At 55.3% G+C, this 15,124-nt stretch overlaps 1 protein-coding gene across 1 annotated transcript in view; it reads right to left on the bottom strand.

Annotated features, from left to right (window-relative positions):
• Nucleotides 1-501: 501 nt before the first annotated feature.
• Nucleotides 502-15,124, bottom strand: part of herc2 (HECT and RLD domain containing E3 ubiquitin protein ligase 2) — a 72,468-nt gene continuing 57,845 nt past the window's right edge. The window contains exons 60-86 of the mRNA XM_056413960.1: nucleotides 14,792-15,017; nucleotides 14,390-14,567; nucleotides 14,083-14,269; nucleotides 13,378-13,713; nucleotides 13,160-13,313; nucleotides 12,977-13,084; nucleotides 12,769-12,900; nucleotides 12,031-12,189; nucleotides 11,842-11,960; nucleotides 11,254-11,379; nucleotides 11,033-11,188; nucleotides 10,650-10,964; nucleotides 9,601-9,815; nucleotides 9,231-9,408; nucleotides 8,696-8,857; nucleotides 8,114-8,205; nucleotides 7,904-8,043; nucleotides 7,400-7,587; nucleotides 7,134-7,331; nucleotides 6,962-7,045; nucleotides 6,590-6,731; nucleotides 6,300-6,494; nucleotides 6,116-6,228; nucleotides 4,440-4,630; nucleotides 3,619-3,724; nucleotides 3,334-3,546; nucleotides 502-993 (exon numbers count right to left, since the gene is read on the bottom strand). Of these exons, the coding sequence (XP_056269935.1) occupies nucleotides 724-993; nucleotides 3,334-3,546; nucleotides 3,619-3,724; nucleotides 4,440-4,630; nucleotides 6,116-6,228; nucleotides 6,300-6,494; nucleotides 6,590-6,731; nucleotides 6,962-7,045; nucleotides 7,134-7,331; nucleotides 7,400-7,587; nucleotides 7,904-8,043; nucleotides 8,114-8,205; nucleotides 8,696-8,857; nucleotides 9,231-9,408; nucleotides 9,601-9,815; nucleotides 10,650-10,964; nucleotides 11,033-11,188; nucleotides 11,254-11,379; nucleotides 11,842-11,960; nucleotides 12,031-12,189; nucleotides 12,769-12,900; nucleotides 12,977-13,084; nucleotides 13,160-13,313; nucleotides 13,378-13,713; nucleotides 14,083-14,269; nucleotides 14,390-14,567; nucleotides 14,792-15,017 (4,683 nt within the window). The 3' untranslated portion in view covers nucleotides 502-723. The remainder of the gene's footprint in view (nucleotides 994-3,333; nucleotides 3,547-3,618; nucleotides 3,725-4,439; nucleotides 4,631-6,115; nucleotides 6,229-6,299; nucleotides 6,495-6,589; nucleotides 6,732-6,961; nucleotides 7,046-7,133; nucleotides 7,332-7,399; nucleotides 7,588-7,903; nucleotides 8,044-8,113; nucleotides 8,206-8,695; nucleotides 8,858-9,230; nucleotides 9,409-9,600; nucleotides 9,816-10,649; nucleotides 10,965-11,032; nucleotides 11,189-11,253; nucleotides 11,380-11,841; nucleotides 11,961-12,030; nucleotides 12,190-12,768; nucleotides 12,901-12,976; nucleotides 13,085-13,159; nucleotides 13,314-13,377; nucleotides 13,714-14,082; nucleotides 14,270-14,389; nucleotides 14,568-14,791; nucleotides 15,018-15,124) is intronic.

The following is a 15,124-nucleotide window of genomic DNA, read 5'->3' as shown; positions in this document are numbered from 1 at the left end:
AAGATAATAAACAATGAAAGTATCTTCTGATTTCCAGCTCGCCCTCTTCTCAGAAAGGAGGACAACGTTCCCCATTGAGGAGGAGTCACCTGGGGGGGGGGGGGGGGGCATCGTAGTGAGAGCAGAGATCACATGGGAGGAGAGGCAGCCGAGGCCCCGAGCCTCCTGGATGAATGAGGCCCTCTGCTGACCTGCACACCGGCAGTCATGTGACGCAGTGACGATGGAGGCACGATGATGACCTACAGAACCTCTACACCCGTGATCTACACCTCTAGAGACGAGACTCAAAGAACCATCACGAAGGACATGAAGGAAAACCTGCATGATGAGGCTGGTTGTATAGAAGTCTATGCTTCATGTGTTAGAGCTGCATTCTCTCTCCTGACCACCAGGGGGCGACTCCTCTGGTTGTATAGAAGTTTCTGCTCATGTATTAGACCTGTATTCTCTCCTGACCACAGAGGTTCTGGTTGTATAGAAGAAACACAGCAGGTCCCGTGAGCTTGTGGCGTTGGTTTATTCTCACGTCAGCATTTGTACATTCAGCTTCAGGACAACAACGTGTTAAGTTAACATGACAAAGAGTTTCTATTTACAGCCTAGAGGAGCGCGGAGGAACTGCACCCGCAATGTTCATCAGGTACCCAGAGGCACTGCTCCCCCAGCAGTGTGTGTGTGTGTGCGTGTGCGTGTGCGTGTCCATGTGTGTGTGTGTGTGCCTCAGTGCCCCGTGAGGTAGTCCTGCGTGGAGTCCGAGGCGAAGGACTCGTTGTCGTCGTTGTCGTTGTCGCTGCTGTCCTCGCCCGCCGCCTCTCCGCTCAGCGCGATGCGGGCGTAGTCGTCCGTGTCGATGGACTTGCAGAAGTGGATGGCGTACTTCAGCTTCTCCTCCAGCACGCGGCGGCACGAGTAGCGAGGAAGCTTCAGCAGGAAGAAGCAGGTGTAGGACTCGGGCAGGAAGTGGTCGGGGGGGTTGTACTTGTCCAGCACCTGGAGGGGGAGATGCTGCGTTCAGGGACCGTCCGTCCACCTGGAGTCCTGTGCACCTGTGTCTATGTGTGTAGTTGTGTCTATGTGTGTCTGTGTAGTTGTGTCTGTGTGTATAGTTGTGTCTGTGTGTGTGTAGTTGTGTCTATGTGTGTGTGTGTAGTTGTGTCTGTGTAGTTGTGTCTATGTGTGTATAGTTGTGTCCGTGTGTGTGTAGTTATGTGTCTGTGTGTAGTTGTGTGTGTGTAGTTGTGTCTATGTGTGTGGTTGTGTCTGTGTCTAGTTGTGTCTATGTGTGTGTGTGTGTAGTTGTGTCTGTGTGTGTAGTTGTGTCTATGTGTGTGTAGTTGTGTCTGTGTGTGTGTAGTTGTGTCTATGTGTGTGTAGTTGTGTCTGTGTGTCTAGTTGTGTCTATGTGTGTGTGTGTAGTTGTGTCTATATGTGTGTAGTTGTGTATGTGTGTCTAGTTGTGTCTATATGTGTGTAGTTGTGTATGTGTGTCTAGTTGTGTCTATGTGTGTGTAGTTGTGTCTGTGTGTGTAGTTGTGTCTGTGTGTGTGTAGTTGTGTCTATGTGTGTGTGTGTGTAGTTGTGTCTCTGTGTGTGTAGTTGTGTCTATGTGTGTATAGTTGTGTCTGTGTGTGTAGTTGTGTCTGTGTGTGTGTAGTTGTGTCTATGTGTGTGTAGTTGTGTCTGTGTGTAGTTGTGTCTATGTGTGTGTGGTTGTGTCTGTGTGTGTAGTTGTGTGTGTAGTTGTGTCTGTGTGTGTGTAGTTGTGTATGTGTGTAGTTGTGTCTATGTGTGAAGTTGTGTCTGTGTGTAGTTGTGTCTATGTGTGTGGTTGTGTCTATGTGTGTGGTTGTGTCTGTGTGTGTGTAGTTGTGTCTATGTGTGTGTGTGTGGTTGTGTCTGTGTGTGTAGTTGTGTCTGTGTGTAGTTGTGTCTGTGTGTGTGTAGTTGTGTCTATGTGTGTGGTTGTGTCTGTGTGTGTAGTTGTGTGTAGTGTGTCTGTGTGTGTGTCTGTGTGTGTGTAGTTGTGTATGTGTGTAGTTGTGTCTATGTGTGAAGTTGTGTCTATGTGTGTAGTTGTGTCTATGTGTGTGGTTGTGTCTGTGTGTGTGTAGTTGTGTCTATGTGTGTGGTTGTGTATGTGTGTAGTTGTGTCTATGTGTGAAGTTGTGTCTGTGTCTATGTGTGTGTGTGTAGTTGTGTCTGTGTGTGTAGTTGTGTCTGTGTGTGTAGTTGTGTCTGTGTGTAGTTGTGTCTGTGTGTGTAGTTGTGTCTATGTGTGTGTGTAGTTGTCTGTGTGTGTGTAGTTGTGTCTGTGTGTGTAGTTGTGTCTATGTGTGTGTAGTTGTGTCTGTGTGTGTAGTTGTGTCTGTGTGTGTAGTTGTGTCTGTGTGTGTAGTTGTGTCTGTGTGTGTAGTTGTGTCTGTGTGTGTAGTTGTGTCTGTGTGTGTAGTTGTGTCTATGTGTGTGTGTGTAGTTGTGTCTGTGTGTGTAGTTGTGTCTGTGTGTGTAGTTGTGTCTATGTGTGTGTGTAGTTGTGTCTGTGTGTGTGTAGTTGTGTCTGTGTGTGTAGTTGTGTCTGTGTGTGTGTAGTTGTGTCTATGTGTGTAGTTGTGTCTGTGTGTGTGTGTGTAGTTGTGTCTGTGTGTAGTTGTGTCTGTGGAGTTGTGTCTATGTGTGTGTGTAGTTGTGTCTGTGTGTGTGTAGTTGTGTCTGTGTGTGTAGTTGTGTCTATGTGTGTGTAGTTGTGTCTGTGTGTGTGTAGTTGTGTCTGTGTGTGTAGTTGTGTCTGTGTGTGTAGTTGTGTCTGTGTGTGTAGTTGTGTCTGTGGAGTTGTGTCTATGTGTGTGTGTAGTTGTGTGTGGAGTTGTGTCTATGTGTGTGTGTAGTTGTGTCTGTGTGTGTAGTTGTGTCTGTGTGTGTAGTTGTGTCTGTGTGTGGAGTTGTGTCTATGTGTGTGTGTAGTTGTGTCTGTGGAGTTGTGTCTATGTGTGTGTGTAGTTGTGTCTGTGTGTGTAGTTGTGTCTATGTGTGTGTAGTTGTGTCTGTGTGTGTAGTTGTGTCTGTGTGTGTGTAGTTGTGTCTGTGTGTGTGTAGTTGTGTCTATATCTGTGTGTGTAGTTGTGTCTGTGTGTGTGTGGTTGTGTTTGGGTTGCGTTCAGGTGTCCTCTTAAACAATCGGTTTATTTATTTTAAGTTTATTTAAAAAATAGAATAAAATGTAAATTCTTTCTTTGAGGCGTTCGTAACACGCGATGCGTTCAAGGACCGTCGGCCCTTTGACAGATTCTGAGCGGTAAGCGTCCCCCTCTCCTCCAGCCAGGTGCGTCTCACCTGCACCACGAAGTCCCGCCCCCTGAAGTCGGCGATGGTGCGGGGCAGCCGCGTGCGCCCCCACACGAACCTCAGGAACAGGGAGCGCTCCGTGGTGGAGAACGACTCCATCACCTCCCAGAACCACTGGATCAGCGCCGACGTGGGCTCCACCCCTTTGTACGTGGCCACCGACTTCAGCAGGTGGAGCGGGATGTCCGGGCTCCCGCACACCTGAGGACAGGAAGGGGAGGGGCTTAGTGTCACGCCGGGACCGGGACTCGGCTCCGACGCCGCTCCACTCACCATGGTCTCCAGCTCGTAGCCGGTGAACAGCGACAGCAGCGGCACCGGAACCACGCGGGCCATGCCCTCCCGGACCGCCGACACCTGCTCGTCAAACTCATGCAGCCTGGGGACAGGAAGTGAGCCAGAGCATGAGGGGGGGACAGGAAGTGAGCCAGAGCATGAGGGGGGGACAGGGAGTGAGCCAGAGCATGAGGGGGGGACAGGAAGTGAGCCAGAGCATGAGGGGGGGACAGGAAGTGAGCCAGAGCATGAGGGGGGGGACAGGAAGTGAGCCAGAGCATGAGGGGGGACAGGAAGTGAGCCAGAGCATGAGGGGGGACAGGAAGTGAACCAGAGCATGAGGGGGGGGGACAGGAAGTGAGCCAGAGCATGAGTGTGGGCGGGGCGGTGTGGGCAGGGCAGTGTGGGCGGGGCCAGTGTGGGCGGGGCCAGTGTGGGCGGGGCAGTGTGGGCGGGGCAGTGTGGGCGGGGCGGTGTGGGCGGGGCGGTGTGGGCGGGGCAGTGTGGGCAGTGTGGGCGGGGCCAGTGTGGGCGGGGCAGTGTGGGCAGGGCGGTGTGGGCGGGGCGGTGTGGGCGGGGCAGTGTGGCCAGTGTGGGCGGGGCCAGTGTGGGCGGGCCAGTGTGGGCGGGGCGGTGTGGGCAGTGTGGGCGGGCCAGTGTGGGCGGGGCAGTGTGGGCGGGGCGGTGTGGGCAGTGTGGGCGGGCCAGTGTGGGCGGGGCAGTGTGGGCGGGGCGGTGTGGGCAGTGTGGGCGGGGCGGTGTGGGGGGGCCAGTGTGGGCGGGGCAGTGTGGGCGGGCCAGTGTGGGCGGGGCCTCACCGGTAGCTGACGGCCAGGCGGACGTACTCCTGGCGGCTCCCCGCCGTGATGTGGGAGAACTTGGCGCTCAGCTGGACGGCGTGGCCGCTGGCGTTGGGCACGGTGAAGGGCAGCGCCATGGCCTCCAGCTCCTCCGCCGGGGCCTCGTGGTCCCGGATGTACATCAGGCCGGGGATGAAGTCCTTGTCCACCTGAGCATTTAAAGGGACAGTAGACGTCTGGGGATCGCCACTTCTCTGTCTGCATGGAGATGTGAGTGTGAAGAGTTGTGTGCGTGAATGTCTGTGTGTACTTGTGTGTGAATGTGTGTAGTTGTGTGTGTGTGAATGCATGTGTGTATTTGTGTGTGTAGTTGTGTGTGTGACTGTCTGTGTGTAGTTGTGTGTGTGTAGTTATGTGTGTGACTGTCTGTGTGTAGTTGTGTGTGTGACTGTCTGTGTGTAGTTGTGTGTGAATGTGTGTGTGTAGTTGGATCCTTCTCCATTCCCACTGTGGCTTAGTGAGTCCCTGAACGCATCGCTCCCTTGAGCTCCATGAACATGAAGAGCAGAGCGAGTCGCTGCGTCCTGTCCCTTTAAGACCGTCACCTGCAGGACACCGCCGCTCTGTGTGCGTCTGCCCGTGCGTCACGGCGCCGTGTGCTCTTCGTCGGCCTCCTCTTCCTCCGGAGAAGCCCTCTGGTCCTCCTCGGCCACAACAAGAGCCTCTTTGTGAGCACCAGAAGGAGGCCCTTTGTTCTCCTCCTGGTTCCCAGCGCTCGGCGGCTCAGGAGCTCATGATCTCAGCGTGAGGAGACCAGGGACTCCTCTGCTCCTGCAGGAGGCGCAGGCCGGCTCCTCCCCAAGGAGCTTAAGCTTTAATCTGAGGAGGAATGTGAAGCATTCCCTGCAAAGCTCCTCATGCACATCATGAGGAGCTTTAGGTCTGAGAGCCCCCCCCTCCTCCCCCCCCTCTCCCTCCTCCTCCTCCTCCTCGTTAAGGGAATCACACCTCCTCCTGAAAGGCCGTTCTTTGTGCAGCAGGTGGATCAAACACACTACAGGCTCCGCCCCCTTTAGTGTCAGAGATTTGATCCAAATGAGCGTTGAAGTGTGTGTCTGTGTGTGCGTGTCTTTGTGTGTGTGTGTCTTTGTGTGTGTGTGTCTTTGTGTCTGTGTGCGTGTGTCTTTGTGTGTGTCTGTGTCTGTCTGTGTGTGTGTCTGTGTGTGTCTTTGTGTGTGTCTGTGTCTGTCTGTGTGTGCGTGTGTCTGTGTGTGTGTCTTTGTGTCTGTGTGTGTGTGTCTTTGTGTGCGTGTGTGTGTCTTTGTGTCTGTGTGCGTGTGTCTTTGTGTGTGTCTGTGTCTGTCTGTGTGTGCGTGTGTCTGTGTGTGTCTTTGTGTGTGTGTGTGTGTCTTTGTGTGCGTGTGTGTGTCTGTCTGTGTGTGTGTGTGTCTTTGTGTGTGTGTGTGTGTGTCTTTGTGTGTGCGTGTGTGTGTCTGTGTTTGTCTGTGTGTGTCTGTGTGTGTGTGTGTGCGTGTGTCTTTGTGTGTGCGTGTGTGTGTCTGTGTGTGTCTTTGTGTGTGTGTGTGCGTGTCTTTGTGTGTGTCTGTGTGTGTGTCTTTGTGTGTGTGTGTGTGCTCTCTTTCATTATATGTTGTAGCTGCACCGTTAGCGTTAGCACGTTAGCACGTCCTCACCTCGCTGAGGTCGGCGATGGTCAGGTTCATGCCGGCCAGCTGCTTCCACACGGGCTCGGCCAGGTTGAGACTCAGAGGGCTTCCGGTCCGGATGGCGACGCCCAGGAGGACTCCTGCAGGCCAGAGGCCAGAGGTCAGAGGTCAGAGCTCAGTGCTGTGTGTGTGTGTGAGGCCGGCGGCGTACCCAGGAAGCGGAACATGCTCATGTGCAGGCCGGACTTGGCCGCCGGGTTGAGCAGGAAGCAGTCCCGGTTGGCGCCCGACTCGTCTCGTCCGTTGGGCGTGACGATGAGGAGCGGCGTGAGCGCGTTCTGCAGCTCCTCGCACATCTCAGCGATCGACTCGCTGTAGCCGCCGCCGCAGTCGTCCACGGACTCGCCTGGGAGGAGGAGAACGTAGGCGTGAACGCCGGGGGGGGGGGGGTGGCTTATGTTGGAGGGGGAGGAGCTTATGTTACGGGGGGCGTGAACACACCCACGAACTTGACCTTCCACACGCGGTGCGGCAGCAGGAGGCTGTCGGGGCTGAAGGAGCTCATCCTGGAACACATCTGACCAAACACAGACTTGGTTCCATCAGGACCCGCCAGACCCCCTTTGCTACGAGACCGCTTCACCTGCAGGGGGGGGGGAGGAGGAGGAGGGAGGAGGAGGGGGAAGGAGGAGGAGGGAGGAGGAGGGAGAAGGAGGAGGAGGGAGGAGGAGGGGGAAGAAGATTTGCTCCTGTTCTGATGATGGATCTGACACATGTTCCCCTCAAGGAAGAGGAGGAGGAGCAGGAGGAGGAGCAGGAACAGGAGGAGGAGGAGGAGCAGGAGGAGGAGCAGCAGGAGGAGGAGGAGCCTACCTGTATGCGGTTGAGCTCCACCACGGGGCCGTGCTGCCGGTCCCTCACCATCGTAGCCTGCACCACCTTCCTGAAGGCCGCCTCCTACACACACACACACACACACACATCAGCCTGTTGCGCAACACTTACACACACACCGCGTGACGGGGGTTAAAGGTCACGCGCCCACCTTGCCCTGGGAGATGAGGATGCCCCTCAGCGAGTCGAAGCCCACCGAGGGCCCGAGGCCCCGCTGGCCCGGCCGGCCCTCCAGGTGGAACATGGGGATGCAGGGGCACAGCAGCTCCGACAGGTGGTGCAGCAGCAGCAGCCGGTTCCTGAGGGCCGGCACAGGGAGCTCCTGCAGGTGGTTGTACTCCATGGGGACCTTGAACACACCGCGGGACCGTCACAAGGCGAGCGTGGCCGCGCCCCCCCCCTGTGGACGGGGCCTACCTGCGCGGGCAGCTTGCCGGCGTTGCTGGGCTTGCTGGTGGACCAGGCCAGCGTGTGGGCGGAGCCACAGGCCACGCGGTTGATCTTCTTGCCCTGCAGCGCCGCCACCAGGCGAGGCCGCTGGATGGCGTTGGTGGTCCCGTCCCCCAGCTGGCCCTCGTCGTTGTCCCCCCACGTGTAGACCTCGCCTGCACCGCAACACACACAGTTACACACACACACAGAGAGAGAGACACACACACACAGAGACACACAGTTACACATACACACAGAGAGGCACACACACACACACACACAGACACAGACACACACACAGATAGACACACACACACAGAGAGACACACACACCGTCCTCGGTGCAGCACACACAGACACACACACAGATAGACACACACACACACAGAGAGACACACACACACACACACCGTCCTCGGTGCAGCACACACAGACACACACACAGATAGACACACACACACACACAGAGAGACACACACACACACACACCGTCCTCGGTGCAGCACACACAGTGCAGTGACCCCGTGGCGATGGCGATGACCTTCTTTCCCTGCAGTCCCTGAACCTGTCGCGGCCGCCGCACGTGGTCGTCGGAGCCGTGGCCGAGCCGGTGGTAGTCTCCTTTCCCCCTGAGGAGCGCCGGAGCGTTAACCACAACAACCACAACAACAACAACAACACCACCAGCTGCTGACGCACCACGTGTACACGGCTCCTGACTTGGTGAGCGCCACAGAGAACTGAGAGCCGCACTCCACTTTGACCACGCCCAGCCCGGTGAGGGAGTCGATCTGAAACGGCCAATCAGACGGATAATGAAGATGAAGATGATGATGATGAAGAACTTGTTTTTAATACAAAGAAAACAACTCTGCTTCAAAATGACAGGAAAAACTTTCAGGGATATTTCACATTTTAGTTTGGCTGATAATTAAATGAAATTTTATTTTTTCTTCTTCCAATTCCCTCATTTCTATTATTATTATTATTATTATCATTATCATTGTTATTATTATCATTCTGATCAGTTTATTCTCTCGTGTTGCATTTTCATTTTTTATTGTAAAAGCTTCGAGCTACATCTCTTATTTAAAAGTGCTTTATAAATAAAATGTGTTATTATAATAATGATGCTATGTGTGAACATGTCATCGGATCTTCTCTGTTTCTTTTATCTTTAATGCAATAAACAAACCAGACGCTCCAGACAGCGCTAGGCTAGCCGTCCCCCCCGTTCCAAGTGTTTATGCTAAGCTAACCCTGGCACGAGGCGGCCCTCACCTTCATGGGCGTCTTGCAGCCGTCGCTGCCCCCCCGGCCCAGCTTGCCGTAGTCCCCGTCCCCCCAGGACCAGACCATGTCGTCGTCCGTGAGGCACAGCGTCTGGGCGTCGCCGCTGCCGCACGCCACGTCGATGACCCGGTGGCCCTGCAGCGCGTCCACCTGAGGAACCAGACCAGCGTCAGGGACCCAGACCCGTAGGGACCCCCTCAGCCTGAGAGGACCCAGACCTGTAGGGACCCCCTCAGCCTGAGAGGACCCAGACCCGTAGGGACCCCCTCAGCCTGAGAGGACCCAGACCCGTAGGGACCCCCTCAGCCTGAGAGGACCCAGACCTGTAGGGACCCCCTCAGCCTGAGAGGACCCAGACCCGTAGGGACCCCCTCAGCCTGAGAGGACCCAGACCTGTAGGGACCCCCTCAGCCTGAGAGGACCCAGACCCGTAGGGACCCCCTCAGCCTGAGAGGACCCAGACCCGTAGGGACCCCCTCAGCCTCTGAGGACCCAGACCTGTAGACCAGGAGGGAGGAGTCACCAGCTTGGGCTTCAGCTGGTCCTCGCTGTCCCCGTGGCCCAGCCTCCCGTAGCGCCCTTTTCCCCACGTGAACAGCTCGCCGCTGGCCGTGATGCAGGCGCTGTGGGCGCCGCCGGCCGCCACGTCCGCCACCTCCACGCCGCGCAGGGACTCGATCACACGGGGCCGGTCGCACGGGCTGCGGGCAAGGAGGCAAGGAGGCAAGGTCATTTAAAATGTGTTATTACATCATTTTAAATAAGTCATTAAATCATTTTATATCAGTCAGACTTTTAAAATGTAAATCTCACTGCGTGTTGAAGAAAATGTATTAGAGCATGAATAGAGTGTGTAATAAAGCATTAGTGTGTGTGGCGTTGCCGGGGCAGACCTGCGGTTGCCGTGGCCCAGCTTGCCGTCCTCCGCCTCCCCCCAGGTGTACACCTCTCCCTCGGAGGACAGCGCCAGGCAGTGCTTCCCTCCGGAGTTCACCGCCACCTTCCTGACGAACACGGGCTGCACCGACTCCAGCAGCGTCGGCGTGGAAACCGACTCCGTGCCCCCGATGCCCAGCCGGCCGCCGGCGCCGTACCCCGTAGCGTACAGCTGGGGACGAGAACAGGTGGTAACGCTCTCATGATGCCTTCAGGCTCCGCTCAGTGAACATGAGGACTGAAGGTAATGATTTTTTTTTCCCGTCGGCGGTCGGGCTCATCAATGGAACCCGGGACTGACTGACTGTCACCCCCAGGACTACCACCTCTTCTTCCACCTTCCTCTCTCCTCCTTCTTCCCGCTCCTTCCTCTTCCTCCTCCTCCCTCTTCCTCCCTCTTCCTCCCACTCCTCCTCCCTCCTCCTTCTTCTTCCCTCCTCCACACACGTCACTTTAACATGCACTTTAACTTGAGGCCTCCTCCACACACATGCCACTTTATTTGCATGCACTTTAACTTAAACACACGCCACGCGTAACATACACTTTTAACTAAAACACACCACTTGAAGCACACACCCAAACACTTTCACATTATTTGTTGTCTTTCTGTCGTGTTGATTGTTGTTTGTTTGTCATGTCCAAATGTTGCACCTTCCACCAAAAAAAATTCCTCGTTTGTGTAAACATTCCTGGCAATAAAACTGTTTCTGATTCTGATTCTGATAACGTTCTCATGATGCCTTCAGGCTCTGCTCAGTGAACATGAGGACTGAAGGTAATGATAACGTTCTCATGGTGCCTTCAGGCTCCGCTCAGTGAACATGAGGACTGAAGGTAATGATAACGTTCTCATGGTGCCTTCAGGCTCCGCTCAATGAACATGAGTACTGAAGGTAATGATAACGTTCTCACGGTGCCTTCAGGCTCTGCTCAGTGAACATGAGGACTGAAGGTAATGATAACGTTCTCATGGTGCGTTCAGGTGTAATAGTAAACAACGGACCTTCCCGTCGGCGGTGACGGCGAACAGCGTCTGCTCCCCCCCGATGAGCTGCACCGGCCTGAGCGTGGCGAGCGCCTCGGTGGGCGTGGGCCCTTTGACCTTGGCGCCCTCGATGCCGCCCAGCTGGCCCCGGTGGTTGTGGCCCCAGCCGTAGATCGTGCCGCTGCCGCCGGCCGACAGCGTCCAGTCGTCCGGCCGCCGGTTCATCCACTGCACCAGCTGCTCGTCGTGCTCGCGCCTGAACAGCTCGTGGCTCTCGTGGAGCGCGTTCACGCTCTCGTGGTCGGCCGTGAGCTCCCTGACCTTCTTGGTGACCTTGAGGAGGAGAGCGGGAGGTTAAAGGGGGCGGGGGGGGGGAGGAGACGTGGGGGGGGGGGGCTCACCTCATCCAGGAAGGGCCTCGGCTGGGGGCTCCTCTTGTCCAGAGCCACCGCCACCCTGGAGCCCGTGCAGTAGCGGCGGAACCACGCCCACTTGTGCGTCTCTGCGCAGCACGGCAGGGTGTCGAGCTCCAGGTCGCAGGCCAGGGCCACGAGCACCTGGGGGGGGGAGGGGGGTTATTGTGTGTTCTGATGTCAGGTTGCTGTGTGTGTAGTGTGTGTACCTTGAAGAAGGGGCTGTGCAGCAGCTGCTTGCCCCCCCTCACGATGGGGTCCTCGTACTCGTACTGCCTCTGCAGGGCCTCAGGGAGACCCTTCACCAGGGCGGCCAGAGCACTGCCCGAGAAACTCTGGCAGGAGGAGACCAGAGGGTCATTTAAACATCCTTAAATATCACTTAAATATCCTGAAATACCATTTAAATACCATTTTAATATCATAAAAGTATCATTTACTCATAATTACTCATTAAACATCCTAAAATACCATTTAAATACCATTTTAATATCATTTAAATACCATTTTAATATCATAAAAGTGTCATTTACTCATAATTACTCATTAAATATCCTTAAATATTTTAAAAGTGTCACAGAACAAAGCCATGTGTGTGTGTGTGCCTATGCGTGTGTATGTGTGCATGCGCCTGTGTGTATATATGTGTATGTGTGTATATGTGTGTGTGTGTGCATGTGTATATGAGTGTGTGCGTGTGTATATGTGTGTGTGCGTGCCTGTGTGTGTGTGTGTGTGTGCTTGCCTGTGTGTGTGTGTGCGTGCCTGTGCCTGTGTGTGCGTGTGTGTGTGCTCACCATGGAGCGGGCCTCTCCCTCTCCGTCCCCCAGCAGCCGGTGGATGTTGATGGACTGGCCGTACTCGGTGGTCAGAAGCTTCCGGAGTCTCTGCAGAGCCCACATCCGGTGCCCTGCAGCTGGACCACCACACCGCGCATGAATAAACATGTCTCACCCCCCCCCCCCCCCCAGGGAGGCGTGTCTCACCCAGAGCGCTCAGCTGGGCGCAGGCGGCGAGCGAGGCGGCGAGGCGGGGCACGATGCTCCTGTTGGAGGCGAAGTTCAGCCTGAAGTCCAGCAGGCAGGTGACCAGGTCCATGGAGGGGCAGGACAGGATGCAGCGGTCCGACAGCAGGTCCTTGGGTCCTGAGGAACAGGACGAGGCCTTCAGGCTCCACTCGGTGAACAGGAGGACCGAAGGTAATGATAACGTTCTCATGATGCCTTCAGGCTCCACTCGGTGAACAGCAGGACTGAAAGTAATGATAACGTTCTCATGGTGCCTTCAGGCTCCGCTCAGTGAACATGAGGACCGAAGGTAATGATAATGTTCTCATGGTGCCTTCAGGCTCCACTCGGTGAACAGCAGGACTGGAGGTACATGATAACGGTCTCATGATGCCTTCAGGCTCCACTCGGTGAACAGGAGGACTGAAGGTGAATGATAACGTTCTCATGGTGCCTTCAGGCTCCACTCGGTGAACAGGAGGACTGAAGGTGAATGATAACGGTCTCATGATGCCTTCAGGCTCCACTCGGTGAACAGGAGGACTGGAGGTACATGATAACGGTCTCATGATGCCTTCAGGCTCCACTCGGTGAACAGGAGGACTGGAGGTACATGATAACGTTCTCACGGTGCCTTCAGGCTCTGCTCAGTGAACACGAGTACTGAAGGTGAATGATAAGGTTCTCATGGTGCGTTCAGGCTCCGGTGGGTCTCACCAGCAGCCGGCATGATGGGGTACACGGTGAAGCGCCAGCCCCACCCGTTCACCGAGCCGTCGCTGGTGAACTTCCACTTGAGTTCATCTCCTGGAATCCTGAGCTCACTGGACCAGTCGGACCACTCACGGCCTGGAACACAAGCCCCGCCCCCTCATTATAACACACACACAGAGACACACACACACACACACACACACACACACACCTGATCTGACGGACACGATGCGGTTGGCTCCGTCCATGACGGTCAGCGGGTCGTGGCGCCGCTCGGTGGAGCACTGCCGGTCGAACTCGATCCTCAGCCCCTCGGCCCCTAGAGGACACACGGGTGAGTGCGGAAAGCTCCCGTTGCCCCCGAAGCCCCCGCGGAGGCCCCTCCCCCCCTCACCTGGGATCTTCACGGCCCCGCTGGTGGAGGTGTCGTCGGTGTAGGGGTGGCTGCTCTCCACCACCACGGGCTGCGAGGACAGACGGCCGCTCTGGGACTCCGTGGCCACGTCCTCCAGCTCGGTGACGCACAGCTCCAGCAGCATGTCGGCCACCTGGGGGCGGGACCGGGTCAGACCGGGACCGGGTCAGACCGGGACAGACCCCCCCTACACTCACCTGCGGGTAGGCGGTGCCCATGCCCGACAGCACGGCGGACAGCACCTCCTTGCCCTTGTCCCCGGAGCGGCAGGACACGGCCAGCTTCAGCAGGTCCACCAGGACCCGGGTGTCGTCCGGCACCAGCAGCCCGGTGAACTCGTCCAGGTACTGCGGCTCCGGGCCCGCGGCCTTGCTCTGGCCCTCGCAGTCCTCCTTGGTCTTGGTCATGGTCTCCGCGATGATGCTGGCGGCGCCGGGGTCGTCGGTGACGGGGATGAAGGGCCGAGAGGAGGAGGCGCCGGAGGGGGAGGGGGTGATGGCGGAGGACGGGGTGAGGGCGTCCTCTGAGGAGGCCTGCTCAGAAAGAGAGGGAGGGCTGTGTCACAACAACAACAACACACGGTAGAGCTGTCACAACAACAACATATGTCTATATATATTTATATAATTTTTTAAAACTATATAAAAATGTATATATATATATAAATATTTATATATATAAAAGCAAATCTATATAAATATATATATATCTAGAAAAATCTATATAAAAAAGTATATATATATAAATAAAGAAAATATATATATTTATATATAAAATATAAATATATTATTTAAAAAATATATAAAATATATAAATAAATATATATACATGTTAAAAAAATTATTTGTATAAATATATATATATATAAAATGATATACATGTATTTCTATGCTGAGCCTCACCTCTCCCTTCTTGTCCTGCCATGGATTGGGGCTGACTCGTTCCTCGGCCTCCGGCAGGACGGGCGGTCCTTCCTCATCGCTCACGCTGGAGGAAGACGAGGAGTCCGACGGGGGGCCGGGCGAGCTGGCCGGAACCTCCGCCGGCAGGATCATGCTGGCCGGCATCAGAGCCCCGGCCACGGCGTCCCTGAAGACACACAAGTACAGTCACCAGGAACACGAGGACCAGCTATAGTCCCAATGCTTCAAAACCCTCCTCCTCCTCCTCCTCCTCCTCCTCCTCCTCCTCCTCCTCCTCCTCACCTACCTGGCATACATGATCTGCAGGGCCGACAGCACGTGGGTCAGCGCCTGCTGTTTGGCCGAGTTCCCGTGCAGACTGAGGAGGATCTTAGCCAGCGAGGGCCGGTTGGGCTTCACGCTGCTGGGACCAATCAGCTTGTTGTTCACTGCAGAGGGGGAGGAGTCAGAGTCTGACTGGACGCCTGGAGAGAGAGAAGTTATTGTTCACTTCTATCAGCGTTTTATTGATGATTAAACTCTTGATTATTAAGATCACGTGATGTCATCAGAGAATAAAAGTTCACACACGAGGAGTTAGCCAAGAGGGAGGAGTCACATAAGTGGGAGGAGTTATCTAAATAGGAGGGGTTACCTAAGTGGGAGGAGTTACCTAAATAGGAGGGGTTATCTAAGTAGGAGGAGTTACCTAAGTAGGAGGCTCCCAGCGAGTCCCTGGCGGTCTGGAACAGAACCGGCTCGTGCACCGAGGGCGTGGTCACGTCCACGCTGGTCCAGGCCACGCTGTGGGAGGAGCCACAGGCCACTCTCGTGATCTTCTGCCCCTCCAGACCCTGAACCAGGGTGGGCTTCCTGTTCACGGTGGTGGTGCCGTTGCCCTGCTGCCCGTGGTCGTTGTCCCCCCAGGCAAACACCTAAACAACAACAACAACAACAACATGAAGCCTCCTATTGGCTCAGACGTCTGAGAGCCAATCAGACGCTTCTCTGCTGCCTTCAAGGTCTCTCACAGCAGGTCTTG

This window comes from Pseudoliparis swirei, chromosome 5 (assembly GCF_029220125.1).
Source record: "Pseudoliparis swirei isolate HS2019 ecotype Mariana Trench chromosome 5, NWPU_hadal_v1, whole genome shotgun sequence".
In the NCBI taxonomy this organism is placed as follows: domain Eukaryota; kingdom Metazoa; phylum Chordata; class Actinopteri; order Perciformes; family Liparidae; genus Pseudoliparis; species Pseudoliparis swirei.
This window is presented reverse-complemented; position numbering and strand designations above follow the sequence as displayed.